Source organism: Phragmites australis, chromosome 6 (assembly GCF_958298935.1).
Source record: "Phragmites australis chromosome 6, lpPhrAust1.1, whole genome shotgun sequence".
NCBI classification, from domain to species: Eukaryota; Viridiplantae; Streptophyta; class Magnoliopsida; order Poales; family Poaceae; genus Phragmites; species Phragmites australis.
In genome coordinates, this window is record NC_084926.1 from 45,164,010 (window position 1) to 45,187,709 (window position 23,700).

Sequence of the window (23,700 nt, forward strand, 5' to 3'; positions counted from 1 at the left end):
CGCGAACCTTCGGGGAACCGAGTCATCGGGGGCTGCCACGTGCAGCCCAGAGCACCCTCTCCCGAGCACTCCGGTGAGACCTTCGGGGAACCGAGTCCTCGGGGGCTGCCACGTGCAGCCCCGAGCACTCTCTCCCGAGCACTGGGGGAAACCTTCGGGGAACCGAGTCCTCGGGGGCTGCCACGTGCAGCCCCGAGCACTCTCTCCCGAGCACTGGGGGGAAATCTTCGGGGAACCGAGTCCTCGGGGGCTGCCACGTGCAGCCCCGAGCACTCTCTCCCGAGCACTTCCTTCCCGGTACTTGGACTCCGCGGATCATTGGGGAACTGGGGTGCTCGGGAACCAGAGGCGGCGGCCCCGAGCACCTTCTCCCGGGACTTAGCCTCTTCTTATCTCGCAGGGCGGACCTCGCGGGATGGTGACGCGTGGCGGATGGCCGGCCCAGTCTCGGGACTCAGGGACCCCTGGTTCCTGATACACCGACAAGCCCCATCATGACGACTGAAGACCGGGCGCGGAGTGCGTTTTCAACCCCCGTCACTTTACGCAGAGGCCATGATGACGCCCTTTCCATTTATGGCGCCTTGGAACTCGTGCCCTCCCTTTCGGGGCACGCCACCGCCGGCAGGTATTTAAGGGAGCCGGCGGGTGCGGACAAAGACAATCCTTTCAGAGGTTCGGAGAGAGCACAGACACTGAGACTCGAAGAACCCTCAGTACAAGCACAGAATCTGTGACCACCGAAGAATAAGGAGCCCGAGGCTCTAGGATAGACAAACATTCTTGTAACCAGCACATTCCTGAGAGATATTCTCGGGGCATTTATAGCATCCACACAGGAGTAGGGTGTTACGCGCAGTGCGGCTCGAACCTGTCTAAAAATCCCCCAGCGCATTTACTCTTTTCTGCATTAGATCATTCCACCCTACCTGCCATCGCATTTATATCTATTTATTTCTCCAGCAAACATATTCAGAATCATCCCCCCGACCGAATCTCTAAAAAAAGGTCCATCGGGATCCCTGCGACAGGAGTTAACCCTCCGACAACCATCGTACACTACCTATTGGAATTGTCTTACAATTGCATTTTTCTCCAGCATATTTACTGCGAATGCTATATGAGAATTAGAATATCATTTCAGAAAGCGCTTAAAACTACACCTATGTCATTATGGTTTGTGCATATGTAGGTTATATTGAAACAGCATCTTTCTCTGAATATGTTGTGTTCACTGGCGTGTTCCTGACGAGCTTCTTTTCTCTAATGAATATCCAGCCAGTGAAGAATCCAATGAATAGCCCGCACATGCTTTAACGGCATCAATCAAACATTGCTCAAGACCAGATGGAGCTACCACAGACACAGAGTATCACGCAACGGTCAGGTCAGAGTCTTTCTCTGCATTACGTTCTCCACCTTCTGATCCAGTTGCCCACATGAAGAGGAGCAAATTTCATGCCTGGCCTTCTAGACTAGACTTAGCAATGCTATTTTACACCAGAATATTAGCATTTTCCGTATTTTGCGCACTGAAATTTTAGAGAGAGAAAAGGAGCGAAATCTATGTAGAACATTGACTCATGGGTGTTTTTGATACATGTACAACTATAGGCTATATGGCCTTGCATCGTGGCATCTTCCAGTAGATAGTACAATTGGAAGGCCTGAAGCGATTGATAGAGATAATGATAGGCACAAAATTAAAGCAGGGATAAAAAGGAAACAAAAATTGAGAAGGGAATTGAGTGCGGATGCTATGTATATGATCAAAAAATGGTTCAGAGCTCAGCCATGTAGGCTTGGTTGTAGGAGGAGTCCATCTCGTGGACGACGAGGGTCTTGGCCGTGACGCGGGCGGCGGTGGCGTTGTTGAAGAGGTACACCCCCGCGTTGGCATAGATGGCCTCCGTCGGGTACACGCGCGATGTCGCCGTGGACCTCCCGCCCTGCGCGAAGCTCTCGACGATGGAGTGGTCGACGAGAACCCTGACGGTGAGGGTCTCGCCGTCGAGCACGGGGAGGACGCTGCCAACGACCCTCTTGACGATATCGTTGGCGCTGGAGGACCTGGACTCGTCCTGGCAGAAGTGCGTGGTGAGGCGGCCGTCGAGGCCCTTGGCGACGTAGAAGTAGACGGCGGTCTGCTCCCTGCGGTGCTTGTCGGCGAGGACGAGCAGCCCAAAGGGGCCGAGCGCGCCCCTGCTGGCGGCGCCGCCGCTGGTGCTGCAGTTGTAGCCGACGTCGGCCTCATTGAGGGCCATGACGGCGTGGCGGTCGAGCTCGAACTCGGCGAGGATGTCGAGCTGGGTGGCACGGTGGAGGTTGAGCGGGAAGACGGAGCCGTAGTCGATGGTGATGCCGCTGAGGTCGGTGGAGTTGGTCCGCAGCGTCTCCACCTCCTCCACCGGCCACTGCAGCAGGTTGCTACCGGTCTTGGTGTCCAACAGCACCGTGCGGGGGATCGACTGCAGCCATGCAACGAAACAGAATTAGTGCCTCGTCAGATCAATCAAGCTTGTTACTTATTTTATTTAATTGTTTTTCTAAGCTATAAGATGCTAGTACGGTTAATCCCACACGTCATGTACACTGACAACTAGGAAATATTTTATTTAATGGCAATAACCAGACAAGACACCCCTTTTTCTTGTATAAGCAACCGATTCTCTTTTGTGATTCAGAATTCTTTTGCAAAGCTTTTCGTTCTCTTTAACGTTTTAACGGTTTTTCTTTACTGTTCACTTCACAAATAGATTTTTAAATTATTCCCTTTAAATTAAAATTCTTTCTCCTTTCTTTTTACGAATTCTTTCGAAATAAAGCTGTTAAAAATGAGAAAAAATAAAAGAAGTAGGAACATAAAAGGGAATCAGCAAGGGAACGAAATGAAGAAAAAGTAGTTAGAGATGATCTAATCCCGGCTTAGTTACTAGTTAGGTAGTGGCATAGGCAACATCACAGCACATGGTTGCACATGAGTTGGAACAGGCAGCACATATCTATGTACAGCATGTACGTAGTAGTAACAGCCTAGCTGACGACGTACGTTAGGACATGTACAATACATTGGTGCATGCGTGTATCTCAACGTGAACCAGCTAAGCCACACTTGAGACTTGACAGCGAGATTATTGCGATCGATCGGTTTCTTTCGTTGCCATGTCATGTGCATGATTGATTCACAAGGCAGCAAGTGATTATATCGTCCTCGATCCCATTCCTACGTGTCGTCTGTGGTACCCAAAAGTGCAGCTAGCATTGCTAATCATTCATGCACGATATGTACTCCATTAACAATTAATATTAATCAGTTGATTAACTAGTTGAAGAAACTAAAAGGCATAACGACATATCCCGTAGGTAGGTAGGTACCTGCAGCGATGCCCATCCCTTGGCGACGTCGGCGTGCTCCGAGTCGGTCTCGCCGACCCACCCCCAGAGCACGCGGCGGCGCTTGGCCGGGTCGTAGAAGGTCTTGGACGCGTAGAACTTGCCCCAGTCGTAGCGCAGGCCGATGCCGACGTCGTTGTCGGGGTCCATGGGCGTCCACGCGTTGGCCGCCGCGTCGTACCGGCCGAGCGCGTAGTAGTCGTGCCGGTCGTCGTCCATGCTGGCCTTCATGACGTGCACCACGTCCCCGACGACGCCGTTCTTGGACATGGCATCGGACATGTCGATGCCGTTGTCGCCGCGCGTGCCGACGGGGTAGAAGTCGATGCACTCCCACATGCCGGTGCCGGGCACGCGGTGGAGCACGCCCGGCAGGAGCTCGTAGTGCACCAAGTCCTTGGTCTTGTAGGTGACGGCGATGCCGGCGTGGTGGTCGTCCTTGGAGCCGATGACGACGCGCCACGTCTTGTCGGAGGGGTCGAACCAGGCGGTGGTGGGGTCGCGGAAGTCCTTGGGGCCGATGGCCGGCGGCGGGTACAGGACCGGGTTGCCCTCATACTTGGTCCAGTTGGTGAGCAGCGGGTCGGTGGGGTCGGAGGGCACGGCGAGGCACTGGACCTGCACGGATTGGTTGGTGGAGCCGGTGTAGAGCATGACGAGGCGGCCGTCGGGGAGGGTGGTGGCGGAGCCGGTCCAGACGCCGTTGATGTCGTACCACTGGTCGGGCACCATGGCGAGAGGGAGGTGGCGCCAGTGCATGAGGTCGCGGGAGACCGCGTGGCCCCATGCGATTTTGTCGCCCCACACCGCGCCCTCCGGGTTGTACTGGTAGAACAGGTGGTACCACCCTTTGTAGTACACAGGACCTGCGTGGTGAATCATTTGCATCGTCAAATTATTACCCGGCCGGCTGCTTTGTTGCATCGATCACCACGCCATGCATTTGCATCTTCTTCTCCATCATCATCAATTAATTAAGAGCAAGCAAGACAATTCTGTTGCCGTACCAGTAGGTGGTTGCGATACTAGCAGCTAGTGGCTACCAGAAAGAAATTCGAAATCAAAACTCGCACAGGAGTCTGGAGAAGCGACGTCTAGTTTTATTCATCTCGTTGACAGCATGCATGTTGGCTCACAAACAACTCGATCATCTTAATTTGCATCCGATCGATGAACTAAATCAAATGCTACCATGCATGGATTATATATATATTTAATGCATCAAAATCAGAAGAACAATAATAAAACATGACAAAAGAAAGTAATAATCGACAATTCGGCCGGGTATCTAGCTATGCATGCATGCATACCGTTAGGATCGTTCATCCAGTTCTTCTGTGGCTGGAAGTGGAACCCCGTTCGCTGCCACTGCAGCATCGCATTGCTCCACGGGAACGCGTTCCCGCCGTCGCCGGCCGGCGCGCCCAGCCTGGCCTCGCTCCAGGCGCCCGACGTCTTCTCCGACACGCCGGCCTCTGCCCCCCTGCTCCTCGCTTCCTCCGAGGCCACCGCAGCGCCGGAACGTCCCTGCATCGGGCGGACGCCGGCGAGCGCGGCGACGGCGAGGAGCAGCGCGGCCGACAGGACGAGCGCGGCGGCACACAGCGCACGCCTGCGGCCATGGCCGCGTCCGGTGCCGGAGACTTCGGCGGAGGCGGCGTCGGCCGCTGGCAACGGCGAGTAGGAGTAGGGGAGCGGCGTACTCGGGTTGTCCCGGGTCTCCATGGCGACGCGGGAGAACGTACGTAACAGTCAGTGGCAATGGGCAATATAATGGGTCGATCGCCCCGATCGATCTCCGTCTCCTATTCGATCGCAACTGCTCGCTGTTTAGCTCCTGTGTACTCCGCCTCTCATGGCGGAGTATTTATTTATAGTGAGGGAGCTGGAGGCAGTGGCTCCTGACCTCTCATGGCGGAGACGGGCGGCCCTGATCGTCCACTTGGATGGCCGCCCCGCGCTGCTGTCCTGCACATGGCACCACCCCATGGCGTGCACTGATCGATCGATCTGACCCATGTGTAGGCCAGGATTGTCAGGGCCTGATTGATTCAAAAAAGTCTCACCGTTGCACACTTTCATGCATGTCTAGTGTTTCTCATTGGTATGTACGATCCATGCATAGTCTTGTTCTTGGGGTTAGGCTGCATTATGACTATGAGTGCAGGCCAGGGAGGCTAGGTTGCTCATCGACTTTTGATCTCAGATGGTATGCCCAACTCATGGCCTGCTCAATTCAGGTAATTGAGTGAGCTGTCCAGCTACCAAAAAAAAAAAAAAAAAAAAGAATTTCAAGTTATGCTTTGCTTGTTGTAGAGATGCTGCGATCTGAACCAGCTGTGCTGAGCTGACATGTGTCATGCACCGTCATTCCATCGGTTCTTGATGAACCCAAAGCCAGAGCCAGCATGTCGGCTTGATCAATCTTGTGTTGATATCCATTCCAATTCCAATCCATGTCGCCAGTCATCTATGTGGTACACCGACGCTGCAAATTGATTGGATTGTAATGTACTCCTACTGGAAGTCTGGAACTCTGGAAGTAGTTAGTTTAGGACTAGTGTTGTGGAGCAACTAAGCAGATTCCCTGAGTGGGAAAAAGAATACAGTAATCCGTCGGAGGAGATTCCGTACGTGGACCACAACACAAATAATCGACGGCGATGGATTCCAACTCTTTGCGCTGCCTACCTTCCGTCCTCGTCAGCAATCGACATTTTGAGGGTATTCGTCGCCATCACGTTCACCGAAATTAGAGGACCTGAATTCTCGCAAACAAATTAAAAGCCCTGAATTTTTTATGCAATCAACTGACTTATTAATTAGCTACGCATAAGAAATAAAATGTTTACCTTAACTGGGCTAACAATGGCATCGGAAAAAAACTAACTAGGTAAATCCAGATGGAGCAATTCGTTTTCTTTCATACGCTAGAGTTTGTTGGGATATATAAAGATGAGTGTTTATCCGGATAGTAATTCCTTTTCGTTTGATCGATGGATTTGTTTGCTCTGTTCATTTACCAGATTTCGAGAAAACCACAACCTGTTGAATTAATCTGTGCCTTATCTTTTACGCACGTTGTCATAGCCACCAACATTTTCCGCAGGGCCTCGTGCTAAACCAATTCCAACGAATTTCTTCCGTTGAATCAATCCATCAAACACTGAAACATACTGCGAACATGCATCTCACCTGTTGGTTGCTTGATTATTAATTTATGCATGCCAAGAGGAGACATGATCATCATGGGACCTGTCCTCGCCGATCGCCACATGCTTCGCTCGTGGCCGTGGTCGCCCCCAACCAAGTCCCAATGGAGTGTGACAACAAACCACTCCTCATCTTCGCATCAACTCGCATGTTCTGGAGAGATCCATCCATCCATCTGTAGCCTAACTCTACCGCAGATGGTAGCTAGCTTAATTAGGTAGTTTAACCATCTTCTGAATGTGCTTTATTAACCACCACGCACAATGACACAATCACATGTTCGTACAATATAGTTGTATAGATCAACAATGGACAACATGACGAGTGGAAGGATCAATAATGGATCAGAAAAAAACAGCTAGCTGATTAGACCCACCCACCCACGGGCCGGACAATGAATGGAACAAGGCAACAATTATTTGTTAAGCATGCATGTGATTCAACTGTCTTTAATTTGAGCCCACCTCGTCTAATTATTTGCACCAGCAAGAGAGAAGCAAGCAAGCAAAACACCAGTCGTACTGTACTGTACCATGAAGCAACAGATATATGCAGCCAAATTTCTTTGCTGCCGATTCAACTGGTGGCTGCATGCGGTGCTTTCCAAGTGTCTGGCTGGGTTGGCAGTTTGAATTTGCAGGGCCACAAGGCGTTGCAGCTGATTGATAATGCTGACAAGGAGGCATGCAGCGCGACAAAAGAAAGAAAATTCATCTGTCGCATTGGTGTCTGATTACCAAGCCTGCTCGGACATATATCGTATCGGGTCACAAGTCTCCTTGTCTCACATGACGCGCCTGCTAGTACTCCACTGTAAGTTGCACAGCACTGCACCCCCCATGCATGCTACACGGGATTACATTAGATTAGCTAGGTTGATGGCATGAGTTTTAGTGTTGTGCACACAAAACTAAAACACCCTTTAGTTGTCTGTTGACACGATGGAGAGTCTGCTCAGCTCAGCAGACTCAGGTGAGCTACTCGTATCAGCTTGTGGCCAACATGCAAACACTGATGCGCAGCGAGCAGTGCAGTGCCATTCGCCAATAGCCACTAATCAGTTTCTGGTGCTGAGCTGATCTACGAATGCACCACAAGCTAGCAGCTAGCTCCGGATCAATGCATCAGCAGCAGCAAGCATAGCGTAGGCCATGGTAGCAACCGCACAAACTGTTCCCTGTCATCCATCCAATCCAACGCATCATCTACTTCTACTTCCTCATGAACTGGGTTGCACGCTGCAGTCTACAACGTCAGTGTCGCGGGCGCTTCCAATTGGCTTGGCGATTTCGCGTTCCAGCCACGTGCATAAGATTTTGTGGCCTCGCGCACAAGAAACAATCGCTATTACATTCTCAGCCACCAGACCATCACTGATTCAGACTTTTCACAAGCTGTTCAAATTCTTCGGCGACTGATGAGCCAGACATTTTACAAGCTGCAGCTATCGCAGAGCACTGACAAATGACACGTTCTCTTCTTGTCATCTTCACCTGACACTATCAACTTGACACCATTATTTGTGCCATGTCAGCAATGGCAAAGCGACAGTGGGTGAGTCATTTGATCAGGTGGCTGGGCCCGTCTGGTTAGGGAGATGCAGAATCCAATCCCTCGTGGGCTCAGGTTTGCACCGCTTGGCATGGCTGTTGTGTTGGGGGATCCAAGATTCCCGCAACAGTAAGAGGGGCGAGGAACTCACCGTTGAGGGAAGTTGTCAAGATATTGGATATTTCCTTTTTATTTCAGTTTTAGACCTTCCTCTTCTAAATTCAGTTTTTTTAATTTTTTTTTAGATTTGGGCCCCCTTTACACGGTCGTCTTTAGAGACTTTATCGGGGAATCGTGCAGGACGTGAGATTCGATCCCACGCCAGCTCGGCACTCACCTCGGTGCTTTGCCACCGAGCTCCCCGCCCGTCTGCCAGGCAACTATACCTATCTTTGACTCGAAAAAAGTAGCAGAGCACCTTCCTTTTTCTACTATCAGACTTGTTTCTCCAAAATTTCCACAACAAGATTGCACAGTATTACAAGAAGAGTATAGTTTGTCTCGAGAAGGATGAATTGCTCCTTAAGCAAAGAGGCTTAAGAGTATGTTGACTCCTTCCTAATTGATTGATTGTGTCGAGCGATGATTCACGTCATGGACGAGATCTCTAGTTCAAGTCTAAGATGTCCAAACATCACTAGGGAAAAGAATAGATAAGCATACGACTCTTTCATTCATACCACATTTTTCTTTTTTGGTGATTACAAGGAAAACGCGCATGCACACCGCACTCATACACTCATAAATGTGTCTCTATCACACATTTGTCTCTTAACACTCAATTCACTATTTCCCTGGACAAGGTCTGCAAGGGGGTTTTGCACTCGTGCAGGCATAGCACTGATCCTCAATTAATTGTTTCCTTAGACTAGGTCCGAGGGGAAATTTTGCACGTGTCAGGCTTGGTTCTGACACAAGCCCAGATAACCAAATGCACTTATTGTCAACCACGTTCAGGCAACCAAACATGTGGTATGAAAATGTATACTAGTAGGTCAAAAGGATTGGCAAAAAGGTCGAGGAGATAATAACAGTATCTTGGGTGTTGATCCATCCAATTCAATAAGGAAGGATGATGCATTGTAGAGTTAGTTTCCTTCGGAGTGATATGAGGGCAAGGAGCAAGTTGGTGACCCAGTACAAAACTAGAATTTACGTGCGGCATTGTCGCACTTCTCTTGCTTTTGTTACTTGTTGGATGACCCTCGTTTGGTTGTTTTGTTATGGCTAAATGTAGACTCCATGCGGCCTTAATCAACATTACAAATGAAATTATGACATGAGGTGTAAAACTATCGGATATTGATACAACAACAAAACTACTACTTAGTACGATTGCCAAAATATGTGATGATTGTGTTGCATGTCATAGGCATGTCTAATGCAATTCGATTCCCTTTATAGAACATGGTATAAAGAGCACTTGCAACAGTCCTGGAAACACTAAAGCAACAAATACATATTAACCCAAGATATTTTTGTATGCTTTAACTAATAGTCTGGGAAACATAGAAAGTATACATCATTTGACTACGAAGCTCCATCAATGACATGTAGTTCACTGGATAATCATCAGGGGATTTGCCCAGATGCCACTATTTACATTGGTGTTTCGACAAAATACCATCCCTCTATCACTGACACATGAGACCACCTGTGTCAATGACATGTGGGCTAGAATGACAAATCTTCGAAACACATCTAAATTAGTGGCATACAAACAATTTTCGCATGATCATCAAGGTCCTCATCCACCGTGGAAACAATAGTTGTACTTTCATCAGTCCTATTTTAGGAAGCCCAAGGTAACACACAACATTCGGCAATATAAGTAGTGCATCTTGAAACCATGTTCCTCTTTTCTTTGATTTATCTGATGTATCTAGAATCGACTTTGGTTCTAGTTGGAACTTGACTGAGAGCTCCTTTAGCACCTTTGACCAGTAGACCTACATAGTCTTTATGACCAAATTCACGGAACAAAGCATATAAAAAGTAAGTTCAGATATCCTTTTTCTTATAGAAATCAGTTTAGATATCCTTTTTCTAGTCACATTACTTAACTCAAAATCAGGCTCTCCACAAACAAATGTCAATAAACAACAAGTCAAATTTGCATTGCAAGGAGATTACAAGTCAGTGATTTCAGTTAAGATTTTGCACAAATCATATCAGATAGGATTTGTGTCTTTTTGATATGGATTGGCTAGGGTAGATGGGATAGCAGGAAGAAATCGACTAGTCGTCCTCCTCTCGGAGGCTCTGATTGTTATTTAGGTTTCTTCTTGCTTGACCATTAATGCAACATGGACGAACATTATATTACCAGTCAGGACTCCACTAACAAATCTAATCAAATCCTAACTAACCAAATCTGCTGACAACCATATCTAATCATGACTCAGACTCGAATGCAACTAATGATCCTATCTCCTGGCTTTCTTGGCGTGTGGTGTTGTTGCTTCCTTGTCGGGCGCCGCCAAACAGGCCCAAGGCCCAGCCCATAACACTACACCACCTCTCCAAGACAGCTCGTCCTCGAGCTGTTGTGGTGGCCATAGTTGTAGGTGTTGCAGGGCCAAAGTCGATGAATGGATGTGATGTCTCTTGTGCATGATTAGTATGCTACCGAAGAAGGTTCATGTTGCCTGGTGTTGATGAAGATAGCAGCATACGTTGTATTATGATGTTGCCTTTGCCCACGACATTGAAGAAGGCGAGTAGGGGCTATGCCCTGTGGAAGGTGCGGCAGCAGCGGAGGAAGGTCGTCAAAATTCGGAGACATAGCCGTGAGGAAGGAGATGTGGCCGTTAGCAGGACTGGAGGATGAGGGCGTACTGCTACTGTAGAGAGGAGAGGGAGGGATAGCCGGCGTGGCGCAGTCAACAAGGTCAAGATTTGATCCGACCACCACCACCAGCAATAATGTTGTCCAAATGAGCCTATTGGGCCAGCCTAGCATGGGCCCACCTAGGCACGACCCGGCTCGACATGCCCATTTACTATAACGGGTCATACTGTACTGGCCCGCATGGCGTGCCCTCGGCCCACGACACAGCCCGTCATCCACCATGCCATGTCGGGTCGGCCTAGGCACGATTGCGGCCCGACGGCATAGCTCTTCCTAGTGACACAGTGGGCATGGCTGAGCACGGTGCAAAGCTGGCCCAGCTGGTCCAGCATCACTTTGAAAATAGATTTTTTAAAAATAGCTATAAAATTAAAAAAATCATAAAAATTATAGAAAATAGATAAAAATAAGCTTGATTGATTAGTTATCTCGTTAAAAACATTTATATTAGAAGGGAAAAAGAGTACAACATATTCTCCGAGATATGCCGGGCCAAACCTAGCCAGGCCGAGTTGTGCCTGTGCTGGCCCACCATGCTGCACGCTCGGTCCAGACACTGCCCGTGGCTTCGTACCATGCCAACTTGACCCAGCTCGGCTTAGGTCACATCATGCCTCAAGCTGGCTCAGGAGGCACGGTCCATTTGAACAGCACTAAGCTGCAGCTTGATTGATTAAGAGGAATCCCGAGGCACGTATTAGCTTTCGGAGAATGGTGCGTGCCACATGTTTACTACTATATTTGATCCAAGCCATCATCCGATCCGAGCCTATCTAGCCACTGCAGCTGGAGCCCTCACCTCGCCTGGCCAGATGGGTAGATCCTTGCCCACTATTGTCCAAGGGTTGTCCAGAGTTTTTTATTTTTATATTTTCTAACATAAATATTTATTTAAATATATCTCAGATAAATTTTCTTACGAAAATAGACGTCTACCGTCCTTTCATGCGGCGGTTAGACCATTATCACCCCTAAAAGACGGTAAGCAGTCCCGCTCATACCATAGGCCATTACCGCCCTCCCATGGGGAGGGTAGGCCTTACAACCCCTAAAAGGGCGGTTAGCGTCGGTGCATGCACAGTAACCCATGGGAATAGTACTCGATGGCTTCAATTTCCCCTCTCATCTTTTATGTTCAAAATAGTGGTCTTCTGTTGCTCCAACCTAGAACTTTTTTATATATTTCATACTCCATGTGCAACCCATTTTAATTGAATTCACCCAAAAATACGGTGTAGAATTTAAATTTAAATTATACAAAAGGGCTACTTTTATAACTTCTAATCATCGTTAGGACCTCAAATAAATTTCTAAAAATCTGAGAAAATTCACTAATATTCTTCTTATATGATGTAATCATTTCTAAAATTATTTATAGGCTTAGGTTATATGGTGAAAAAGTTAGTTACTTTGTAATGCTATATTTATATGTATTTTTTATTTATGGTGAAAAATATAGCATTATAAAGGAACTTACTTTTTCACTATACAACTTTGGATTGAAAATAATTTTAGAAATTATCACATCATATAAGAATAATATTAGTGATTTTTTTCTAGTTTTTTGAAAATTTATTTGATGCCCTAACAATTGTTAGAAGTTATAAAAGTAGTCTTTTTGAGAATTTTAATTTAAATTCTACACAGTCTTTTTGGGTTAATTAAATTAAAATGAGTTTCACATGGATTATGAAACACATATAAAAAGTTATAGGATTTTTGGAGTAACAGAAGATCATTATTTTAAATAGAGAATATAAGAGTGGAAATTGAAATCACTGAGTACTGTTTCCACGGGTTATTATTCATGCAACTTAAGGGGCTGTAAGGCCTGTGGCACGAGCGGGGCTACTTACTGCATTTTTAGTGGCGTTAAGGATCTAACCGTATTATGAGATGACGGTAGATATATATTTTTATAATTTTTTTTATTTAAGATATATTTAAATAAATATTTATGCTAGAAAATATAAAAATAAAAAAACTCGGTCGTCCACCACTTTCCTCTACAACGCCCCAAGCATCGCCGGTCGAAGGACGCGGCCTGTTTCTTACAGTATCATCTTCTGATCTTCTCAACACCTGACCTGACAGGCTGACTTGCACAGGCCCAGCCCATACTCTCAAAATGCAAAGCAAAGCAAACGAATTCCTGTGACAGTACGCGCATGCAAATCCACAGTCTACATGCATGCCAAAAGTGAATATTGGAATTTTAACAACAAACAATTCGATTCTTGTATAAGTCGGCCGGACTCGTTCCGAATGGAACCTGGACTGTGGTTTATTTTTTCACTTTTCCTACGGGACAGCTATACAAACTGAATACACACACGATGAAAAAAAATGCTCCAGAATACATCACAAATTTCTTTGTTTCGATAACGTACATACGGAGTACCACGAAATTTTATTGACAAGGTAGCATTGACGACTAAAAAGATTGTCATGACATCGATCGCTAAGCACGACCCGCCATGACAAGTGTCGATGAGATTAGAGGCCGAGGAGCTGGCAGTTCTCCCAGAGCGTCTTGGCCGAGCGCCGGAGCCTCCTGGTCTCCTCATCAGTGAGCTCCATATCGGCGACGCCGAGGACACCGGCGCGGCCGAGCCTCGTGGGGAGGCTGAGGAAGACTTGGTGGTCCTCCGGGATGCCGTGGAATCCGCTGGCCAACACCGACACCGGGTGGATGCGCCGCTGGTCGCGGAGCAGGGAGGCCACGAGGTTGGCAACCGAATAGCCGATGGCCCAGGAGGTGTATCCCTTGAGGCCGATCACCTCGTACGCACTGTCGACGACGGCACGGCGGATGCCCTCCAGCGCCTCCTCGTCGAAGCTGCTGTGGCTCTCCTGCAGCGACTTGAGCACCGGCATCCCGGCCACGCTCACCGTCGACCAGATGGCCACCGAGCTGTCACCGTGCTCGCCCACCATGTAAGCCTGCAACCATATACTCAATAAACATGTACCACAGTACTAGTAACATATAACAGAAAAGGTGCTCGACGACGACGGACCTGCACGTCCTGTGCGTTGACGTCGAGGTGCTCAGCGAGGAGGAAACGGAACCTCGACGAGTCGAGGTTGGTGCCCGAACCGATGACACGGCTGACCGGGAACCCTGACAGCTTCCACGCCACGTACGTCAAAATGTCCACAGGGTTGGAGACGATGAGCAGCAGAGCATCCGGCGAGTGCTCCGCCAGAGCCGGCACGATCTTCCTGAACAGCGCCACGTTCCTCTGCAGCAGGTTCAGCCTTGTCTCCCCGGGGATTTGCCGCGCGCCGGCGGTGACGATGGCGAGGTCGGAGCCCTTGGTCACGGCCAGGTCCGTGTCCGACACCAGGCGCGTGCGCGGCAGGAACGCCGCCGCGTGCTGCAGGTCCAGCATCTCCCCGCGGAGCTTGTCCGGGAGCGCGTCCACCAGCGCGATCTCGTCGGCAAGGTCGCGCGTCAGGATGGTCTGCGCGATCGCCATGCCCACGTTGCCTGCACCGATCACCGACACCTTGGTCAGTCGACGGCGGTGCAACGTCGGCGTGCAAGGGTGGTCGCCCACCGCCCGGAAGAACCCCGACGACGCGTTGTCCGCGTCGAAACCCAGCTGAGACAGTGACGACGCCTTCTTCATCTATCTTCTTGCTATTACGTACTGGAACAACGTACGGGAAGTGTTTTGTGTGGCTGTTTATTAGGGAGCTTAATTACTTACTTGGCTGGTGTTTTAATTTGGGGATAGGTCATAAATCAGGAGATGATAAGGGCTGCTATTTATAAACCTGCCGAAACAGATTACCGGTGGCTACACCATCTGATCACCATGTTTCAGCGCTGTTTGGTGCCCTTTTTTCTTTTTGAAAGAAAACTCTTTCCTTGTGCGTCTACGTTATCAAAAAACTTGACTTGGCTCTTGAGGAGAAACTAAAAGGTTGAGCGGTATTAGTGCAACTACAACTTTTGATGGTGAAACAATGGGTTTCTTCACCACGCGCGTTAATGGTTTCTCGCAAAAGTTGAAAACAAAGGCATCGGCGGTTTTATTTGCTTTCACTGTGTGGTCAGGGCGGCGGCACTAGCTGCTTGTAGTGTATTGTAATATATACTTTCTGAACATGTTTGTCACATCAATATCGATTTCATCGATCCATCTTTTGTTATTGCAAGTGTGATTTACTTAATTCATCTAGTCGATCGTCGTACCACAGAATTCGGCAAACTACTCGATCCCTTCCTGACCACGATCTATATACACTTATTACAAAGAAGAAAATAAACTGCTACATAATGCGAGTTTTCACATGTTCAGATCTAGAGACGCATGTGGTTTCGTAGGTAGATTATCAGATATGAAGGAGAACGTGTGCCCTTAAAATTAAAAGCCACTGAACAATCGACGACAGAAGTAACAAAGAAGTTGCACTGCATATATGCATGTAAGCATGCAAATCAGGGGGCAGGCTTCGATCGTATTGTCCACTGTCTACGTGTTTTTGTAGAAAAGGTGACCATTTTTGAACTCGATCAAAAGTGGATGATTAATTATATTACAGGGAGTAGCATATATATAGTATATAATTAGTGTCGCTGATCTGGGTGGGACATAGCTAGTAGTGCCGCACGAAGGCAGGCAGGCAGGCAGCGTCGACATCGATCGGCCGTCCATATTGACGCACGCTTGGAGAAGAAGGCGTTGAACTGAAGTAGGGCGGCAGGCATGTGGTGCAAGTTCAATCCTGGAGGCGGCAGCCCCCGGGATGGAGGTCAGGTCCAAGTAGCTGCCGGTTTTTCCGTCCCTGCAACCAATATCTTCCTTTCCCTTTCCCTTGGGAATGGAGTTGATTAGGTCACAAAACAGATGGATGGATGGATGCATCGATCGAAGTTTCTTGGAGATCGATTAACTAAGAAGGCCATCGTCAAAAGCAAGCACGTACGTTCCTCCGGCCTCCTCCATTATATATGCTGACTTAATGCAGTACGTACGTACCAAACGGTCCTAGATCTTTTCTTCTTCTTACTCCCTGGCGCTGACGGAGACTGCATGCATGTTTCCAGTTTCCTTTCCTCCTTGGCAAGTAAAGCTAGACGTCGTCAGCTCTGACCAGAGCTGACGACCATAACCTTTATTTCCACAGCTATCTCTGTCTGGAGTAGCTTTTTTCCATTCCGTTGGAATCGTTCATATATGCATGCAAATTCCAGTAACACGTGCATGTATATATCGATCGACATGCGCGCGTATATGCTGCATCCATGCATGGTCCAAGTCGATGATCTAGACGCCTTCCTGGATTAGTCCTGCATGCTGCTTCGAAACTTCCAATTAGTACGCAATTAATTAAGTAGCACGCGGTCCGTATATACGGAAATTGAGGAATAATATATATATGTATGTATATATACACGACTTTCAAGAATAAGTATATAGTGTTTCTTGATCAGCTACCACTACTGCTAAAAGACATAAGAATGTCGGTTGAAAAACAACTTCAGTGTCGGTTTTTCAACCGGTACTCTTTACTCGGTACTGATACTCAGCTAGTATCAGTACCGGTTTTAGAGCCAGTACAAAAACTCAGTATCATTGCCGGTTCAAACCATGAACCGGCAGTGACAGTGGATCGTAAGCCAAAAAAGGGACGGGCTAGCTTGAAATCGAGCCAACTCAGCAGTCGGTACCGCCGACGTGCTTCGTCCCACTGTCGCTCCATAGCCCCAGATCGAACACCACAATCAAAGCCAAGTAGCCCGAAGTCGAGAGAAGAAGAAGAAAGTAAAACTAAAATAAACGAAATTTTATCGTAATCATATGCTTCCATGGGGGTGCTCCATCTGCAAAAACATCCATCTCCACATCGACACATTACAGCATCCGAGCTCCATAGCCCCAGATCGAACATCGCAATCGGAGCTAAGCAGCCTGTCATCACCAAGAGCTTGAAGGTTGATATCTACAAAGATTCTCCCGCTCATCTCCTGATCACCTGCGCACTTAAAGACAGAACTAGCATAAGGGGTTGACTCATCAAAAATCACATCACATGATTTCATGATGGTGTTAGTATCAAGATTGTAAACCCTGTGTCACGTCCCAAATTCTTAATCACGCATTTAAGCAAAATTATGCTTCTTAAGCATTATGCTTAATTTTGCGTGATGGTCTTTCGGAGCGCTAATGCACTTTATTAAAAATTATTTGGATAAGAAAGAGAAAATTGGATGAGAAAATAATAAAAAATACATTGAAAATACCTATTTTCTCTACCATATGGGCCCCACATGTGGCCCCACACCTCACCCACTCCCTCTCTCAAGTGGGTAGCACCCCACTTGCTCTCTCTTTCCTCTCCTCACTCCACACGCCACCCAAGCTGCTGCAGCAGCAGCTCCCCTCCCTCTCTCACTCAAGCTCAAGCTCTCTCTCTCTCTCCCTTTCTTCCCAAAATCCGAGCTCAAGTGGAGGATTCAAGGTATGCATGTGGTACCATTGCATTCTCTAGCTCCTGAGCTACTCATCTATCCAATCCATTTTTGTTTTCGTGGAAGAATCGAGTAGTTCTTGAAGTTCTTGGCATTCTTGAGCTTTTTGGAGCAAAAATGGAGTTTTGGTCGAATCTAAGCTCTAGAGTCGCGTTGCTAGTTGATGAGCAAGCTCTAGTACCCTTGGATTCTCTCTAACATGTTCCCTTTAGGCTTGAAAAAGATCGCAACTCGAATCAACCAAAAACCCACTGAAAATAGCTTTTCTAGGCTGACTCGGATACTCCGGAATCACCCGAATACTCCGAGTTCAGCAGAATTTGTCCGATGAAATGTGTTAAAAATTGGTTAGGGTTTAGGGTTTGAGTTTGGTTTAGGATCTCTTGGATAAGGTATATGCACGTTTGTGTAGCACATATTTGTAATATGAGCCAAATCACCCGAGGAAAAATCGTGAAGAACCCATGTCTGTATCACTCGGATTATCCGGACAAACCCGGAGACTCTGGGTAGTAATGTGATCGTGTAGCCGAGAGTTTCATTTGGAACCTCACTCGGAGTGTCCGGCACATCTCGGATAGTCCGGACCAACCCGAAGGTTCCGAGTCAAGTTAAAATAATGCTAACCGAGAGCCTTCACCGGAGGATGGCCTGGATACTCTGGAACTCGGATACTCCGGATTCACCCAGAAACTTCGGGCCAGCCAAATAAAAAGAAGTAATCGAGCGCCTCTTCCAGAGGGTCACCCGAAGGGTCCGAGCTCGGATACTTCGAACCAGTTCGGATACTCCGGATGGCTATTATTTTCTGGTTTTCATTTAGATCGTTTAGCATTGCATTGATTCGCATATCTTATACTTCTAGTATGTTGTTAAGCATTATGGCATGCCTCATTGCATTCATTTATGCTCATCATTGCACGCGTTCTTGTTTAGCGAACAAGGAGCCAGAGAGGCAGGCGACCTTGGTCGAAGACAACTCCAATCTTTCGGATTTCGGCGAGTGTTACGTGGGTAACTAGGTAGCTACCTAAGAAGTAAGGCAAGCATCTATCATATTGCACCTTTGTCAAATTGAATGAAATCTAAATAGTGATAAACTATGATTATATATAGGTTTGCATATATAAAGAGTCGATGTCGGGTTTTTGTGGGTAGAATCTATGTTGATTGCATAATCCCTACCTTAGATTGTTCATCTATATCCTTGTAGCCTTGATAACGTGGTAAATATCTAAGAGTCGATCAAAATGCTTAGCAATACATAGGTCATCGGTAGAAGACGAGCAATGGTTCGACCATTGTTCGTGAGCTTAGGGTTTACTACTTGTTCATGTATATGGTTATATGGATGTTGGTTGGATGAGTGGCGAGTATGAGACGAGATGTGGGTGGTGTTAGGGGTGACGTCCGCCTCGAAGGAAAGTCCTAGGGGCAGTCCGAGAGAGGAACCTGGGCACCGTAGACCGCTTGCGTCATTTAAGGCTGATCGTCGGGGTAGTTGGCTTTAGCACTTACCTTACTCACCATATGCCGATCTAATGGTAAGGCGAGCCGAATACCTTCACAGTTGTGGTTTTGTGGGCTTGAACATCGATGGTGTGAGCGGACGGGCTTGTAAGTGGTGTTAGTTTGCTCCGGGAGTAGTTCTAGTACCGTCACGCTGAGCGATGCACGATCCACACGGTTGAGGATGGTTAGGAAAGGTTGTCACGAGTACCCCTTTGTGTGCACTTTAGCGGGTGGCATAAGCCGTATGTTTCTCGTGCCGTATGGGTCCAGAAGTATCCCTGCAGGGTGTATAAACAGTTTAAACTGCCGTGCTCTCGGTCGTGAGCATGCTATTGTTTCATTTGCACCCGGTCGTAGAGTCCTCGTATGTGGTTGATGGTTCGGATATGTGGTTGATGGTTCGGTTATTATGGTGATGGATGAGTTGGTTCAGTTTTCTTATATGATCAAATGCTTATGTTACATTTATGTTTAGTTGATTATTGCAGGGTAGAATGTTATATTTGATTAAGTATAGGTGCTCACATATATATGTCTAGTTTGCTTACCGCATATGTTTTACTTAATCTTATGGCATGTCCTTGCTAACAGCTCAATGCATAATCCTTGGAGTCGGAGTATTATATATCCATATTATGTAAGTCTTGTGAGTACCTTCGTACTCAGGGTGCTGCCCTTAAGTTGTTGCATGTATTGCTGCTGCTGAGGAAGAGGTTGTTTTTGGCTACTTCGTGCCTATCGATCAGGGTGGCAGGCAAAAGTAGTGCATACTACTCTGATGGTGGCATTTTAAGATGGTTCCTTAGGGCATAGGACAAGTACCATGATGGGGAATACATAGTTTTCCAAAGTGTTTGGATTTAAAGCCTCTTACATATGGATCAAAATCATATGAGTTATGATAAAATACACACCGAGCAACGCCTCTATAGAACTCGACAAACCAAATTGACAATATTGTCAATCACTCATCACATATAAATCAAAACACATTTCAACTTGGTTTCTTAACGATGACCTTTATGCACAAAAGAAATGCGTAAGTTTGCCCCTCTCCCTCTTAGTTTAGGGTTTTTATGTGAAGATTTGGGACTAGGTTGTTCATCAATTCACTAGCTTTAATGTCAAGCACCCGTTATTGCGGAAGCATGAGGTATATCTGCGTTCGGTGAGGAGATGTAGTCGCTGCAAGCACATATGAGTTGGTGTAGACCGTTGGTGGAGCCTGCATGTAGTCTAGATAGTTGTGGCCATATCGGTGAAGACGATGGCGATACAGAAGAGCTCAGTGTAGTTGCAGAACACTGGGGAGAAGGCCAGCGGTGATGTCGGTCTTCGCTCTATTGGTAGCGCCCTAATGATCTTGTTAGGATTTTGAGGTGTTAGGAAGAGGCTAACCTCGCATCTAGAAGACTCACGTAGGTGCTAGCTCCTCTCTATTTATTTTTGCGCGGCACGGAATGAAACCGAAACCAAAGTTGATTTCTGCCTCCGATCAAGACACGTAGGTGAGGCTAACTCCTTAGGTCTCGATTTGTTAGTTAGCTGGGATTAACCAACCCTTAAATCAATGTCTCCTTTGGTTGAGGGCCTGACAGGAGCGATGAGAGAATCAACAGATGACAAGTTCAGATGCTGAGATGGAGTGGCAGGATCTGAATTTGGCTTGGGATTTATGACTGTTTTGTGTCAATATTGAGTATGATTGGTCAGGAGTTGGGTGTCTTAGATCATCCCAACCATAATCTCTTTATTTCGTTTTCTTACCGATTTTTTTCTCGATTCTTATTCCTTTTATTTATTTTTTTTATCTCCAACAGATTCCTTTCGAGAGGAATCACGAAGAAAAATGAGAGATAATCCCGTTCTGGAAAGAATAAATTTGAGAATTATTTTATGACGAAAACCATAAAAAGAAACTGTTAGAACGCTGAAGGGGACGAAAATAGTGAATAAAAACGGCTGGTCTTAGTCTTAGGCATGCATGCATCGATCGTGGATTCGATTCGGCAAATAATTAAGTTCCAGCAAACCTGCTGATATCTTATGTGTGTAGCTAGGGATTCATTCGTTCATTGGATCGTCAGACCTTTTAGACGATGGACTGGACGGACGTCAACTTATTTGATTCCCGAGTACGTGCCAGTTTAATTGAAACTGGGGGCGGGGCGGACTGTCCTGGATTGACCAACACAATCGTACCATGACAGTTTTGGATGCATCGGCACGCGACCGTCGTCGACCTCGCGCACTCACGGACCGGGAAGCCGTACGTAGTGCGTCGCCCATTTAGAGCCTATTTGATTTGAAACAGTCCATTCAGGCTAAATCCATCTGGGTATCCTGAAAATTAGGCCGTAAACCAACATATCCCATTCCATCAGTACTTGCGTAGCACCGGCGATGTTTACAGAAGGATGCAGAAGGCATGCTGCGCAACAAATTAAGCTGCTATTGTGGCATGGCCGGGCTTTGAAAAATCAGGGATATTTTTGCAGTAAAAAATGGTTATCGTTTTATTATGTCTGATCAGTGCTGGGGAGAACCGTTTGCTGAAAGTTAGGTACTCGATCACATGGAACGGGTGTAAAAGTACTACCATATAAAAGGTCATATCTATCTCCTTTCATTACTAATTCATAAGCTAAATTAGCAGATCTAATCATTAACTTTTATAAACCAACTGTGATATTAATTATCACTATCGTTTCAAAAATCGCTAAAAAAATAATAATTGAGCAATACGAACCAGCTATGATAATATTTATCTCTACCAGCTTGTATTATGAACCAGTAGTGATAATATTTATCATTATCGGTTCATATTTTTATCGAGTGAGCAATAATTGATAAAAATAAATCGATAATGTTAATTATTATCACCGTCGATTCCTATTTTAAGTCGGCAGCGATAATTTTTCTATAAATAAAACATGTCTCTCTCGACCGCCCCTATCTCACTCGCTTCCAATCTCCAGAAAAGAATGCTGAAGGGTAGTGGTAGTTGAAGTGATGCGGTTGTCACCGTCACCATTGCGGTCACCTCTACCTCTTGTGACAGGCTGTGAGAAATCATCCAAATAGTATTCTAATTAATTATTAAATTGATCATTTACTTAATCACGACTTCAACAATTAACCAGAATACTATCCGGGTAGTCCCGACACGTGTTCTGTACTCAAGATCAGAACACATACTTTTCCAACATAAGCAATCACAAGCAAACTTAATAAAGAGCGAGTAATTAAATTATATTACAAGTTCTTAAAGTATTTACAAGTTTAACAATTTACAACAAAAGAGATCTAGGAGGATACTAAAACTGATCAACTCCTAACCAAAAGAGAAGCTACGCAGCGGAAACAAAAGCTATAGACCATAAAAGGTAGGTGAACTATATACCATTAGGCTTCATCTCAAAAACACAACAACCGAGTAGTTGCCTACTCATGCCCGCCACCCTCGACAGGCGTGAAGTAGCCAAACAACGCCTCTTCCTCACCTGCAAAACCTGTAGAGCAGCTGAGTACGAAGGTACTCGTAAGACTTAATCCATATAGGGTATATATAAATAACCCGACTACAAAGGTCATGCATTGAGCCATTATAAAGAAAAAAATCACAAGGTTAAGTACATTAATATGCTTAAGTAACCTAGACACATATGTGTAAGCACCTATGCTTAACCAACATACTCTATAAACAACAACTTGCATATAAATATAAATGGAAACATAGTAATACGTGAATAACTAACATCAATATTTTTGAACAGACCATCCATACCATCGTCCCACACTCATAACTCTACGATCAATGCGGATGGACAGAAGCATGCTCATGACTGAGAGAGTGGCAATTCAAATTATTTTTACACCTTGCAAGGGGTACTCCTTTACCTACACGACTTAAGGACCATACGACTCACGTGTCCACACAGACCCACACAAGGGATACTCGAGTCAACCTTTACTAATAAGCCATAACCATTTGTGCATGCGCTGATAGGTGCGGGGGTTATCCAGAACTACTCCTGTGGCAAATTGGATACCCATACAAGCCCACCCGCTCACACCATCGACTCGCACGCTAAAAGGCCACAACTACAAAGGTATTCGGCTTGTTGTTCCTATAATACGACATGTAGTAAGTACGGAAAGTGCTAAAGCCAACGACACCGACAGACGGTGCTTAAATGATACAAAGCGGTCTATGGTGCCCAGGCACTTCTCTTGAACTACCCCGAGGAACTCCTCTGAGGTAAAAGACACCCTAACACCGCTCACATCTCGTCTCATCCTCACAACTCACCCAACCAATATCATCAATATTATCATAGTGAACCGTAATTAAACCTATAGCTCACGAGTGATGGAACACTCCACCACTCGACTTCTACCAGTGATCTATGCATTGCTAAGCATTTCGATTGACCTTGCAAATTAGATGTCACCAATATCGCAAAGGCTACAAAGATATGGATATTCAACAATTCAAGGTAGAGGCAATACAATCAACATAGGTTCTACCCATATAAACTCAACATTGACTCGTTACACATGCAAATATACATAGAGCATATCTTATCAATTTTAGACTCCGCGCTTCAATTCAAAGTGTGCAATATGCTTAGATACTTGCCTTGGTGCTCTGGTGATTGTCTGATATTCCCCGCACAACACTCACAGAACTCTA

General features: G+C 46.4%; 2 protein-coding genes across 2 annotated transcripts; both read right to left on the reverse strand.

The window, feature by feature from the left end:
- Positions 1 to 1,554: 1,554 nt before the first annotated feature.
- On the reverse strand, positions 1,555 to 5,247 carry LOC133922867 (sucrose:sucrose 1-fructosyltransferase-like). Its single transcript, XM_062368389.1, has 3 exons — positions 4,704 to 5,247; positions 3,376 to 4,259; positions 1,555 to 2,468 (listed from the first exon to the last, which is right to left on the reverse strand). Exons 1-3 carry the CDS (start codon positions 5,116 to 5,118, stop codon positions 1,782 to 1,784), a joined length of 1,986 nt encoding a protein of 661 aa, XP_062224373.1. The 5' UTR covers positions 5,119 to 5,247; the 3' UTR covers positions 1,555 to 1,781.
- An 8,108-nt stretch (positions 5,248 to 13,355) lies between these two features.
- On the reverse strand, positions 13,356 to 14,912 carry LOC133920739 (L-lactate dehydrogenase A-like). The gene is made up of 2 exons (XM_062365331.1): positions 14,029 to 14,912; positions 13,356 to 13,951 (listed from the first exon to the last, which is right to left on the reverse strand). The coding sequence occupies exons 1-2, from the start codon at positions 14,641 to 14,643 to the stop codon at positions 13,505 to 13,507; spliced, it is 1,062 nt and encodes a 353-aa protein (XP_062221315.1). The 5' UTR covers positions 14,644 to 14,912; the 3' UTR covers positions 13,356 to 13,504.
- Positions 14,913 to 23,700: the final 8,788 nt, after the last annotated feature.

Coding starts and splice junctions, on each gene's coding strand:
- LOC133922867 (XM_062368389.1), bottom strand. CDS start 5,118: ATGGAGACCCGGGACAACCCGAGTACGCCGCTCCCCTACTCCTACTCG. Junction 4,260..4,703: donor CTGGATGAACGATCCTAACG/GTATGCATGCAT, acceptor TTCACCACGCAG/GTCCTGTGTACTACAAAGGG. Junction 2,469..3,375: donor AGGGATGGGCATCGCTGCAG/GTACCTACCTAC, acceptor GCATGGCTGCAG/TCGATCCCCCGCACGGTGCT.
- LOC133920739 (XM_062365331.1), bottom strand. CDS start 14,643: ATGAAGAAGGCGTCGTCACTGTCTCAGCTGGGTTTCGACGCGGACAAC. Junction 13,952..14,028: donor TCAACGCACAGGACGTGCAG/GTCCGTCGTCGT, acceptor ATATGGTTGCAG/GCTTACATGGTGGGCGAGCA.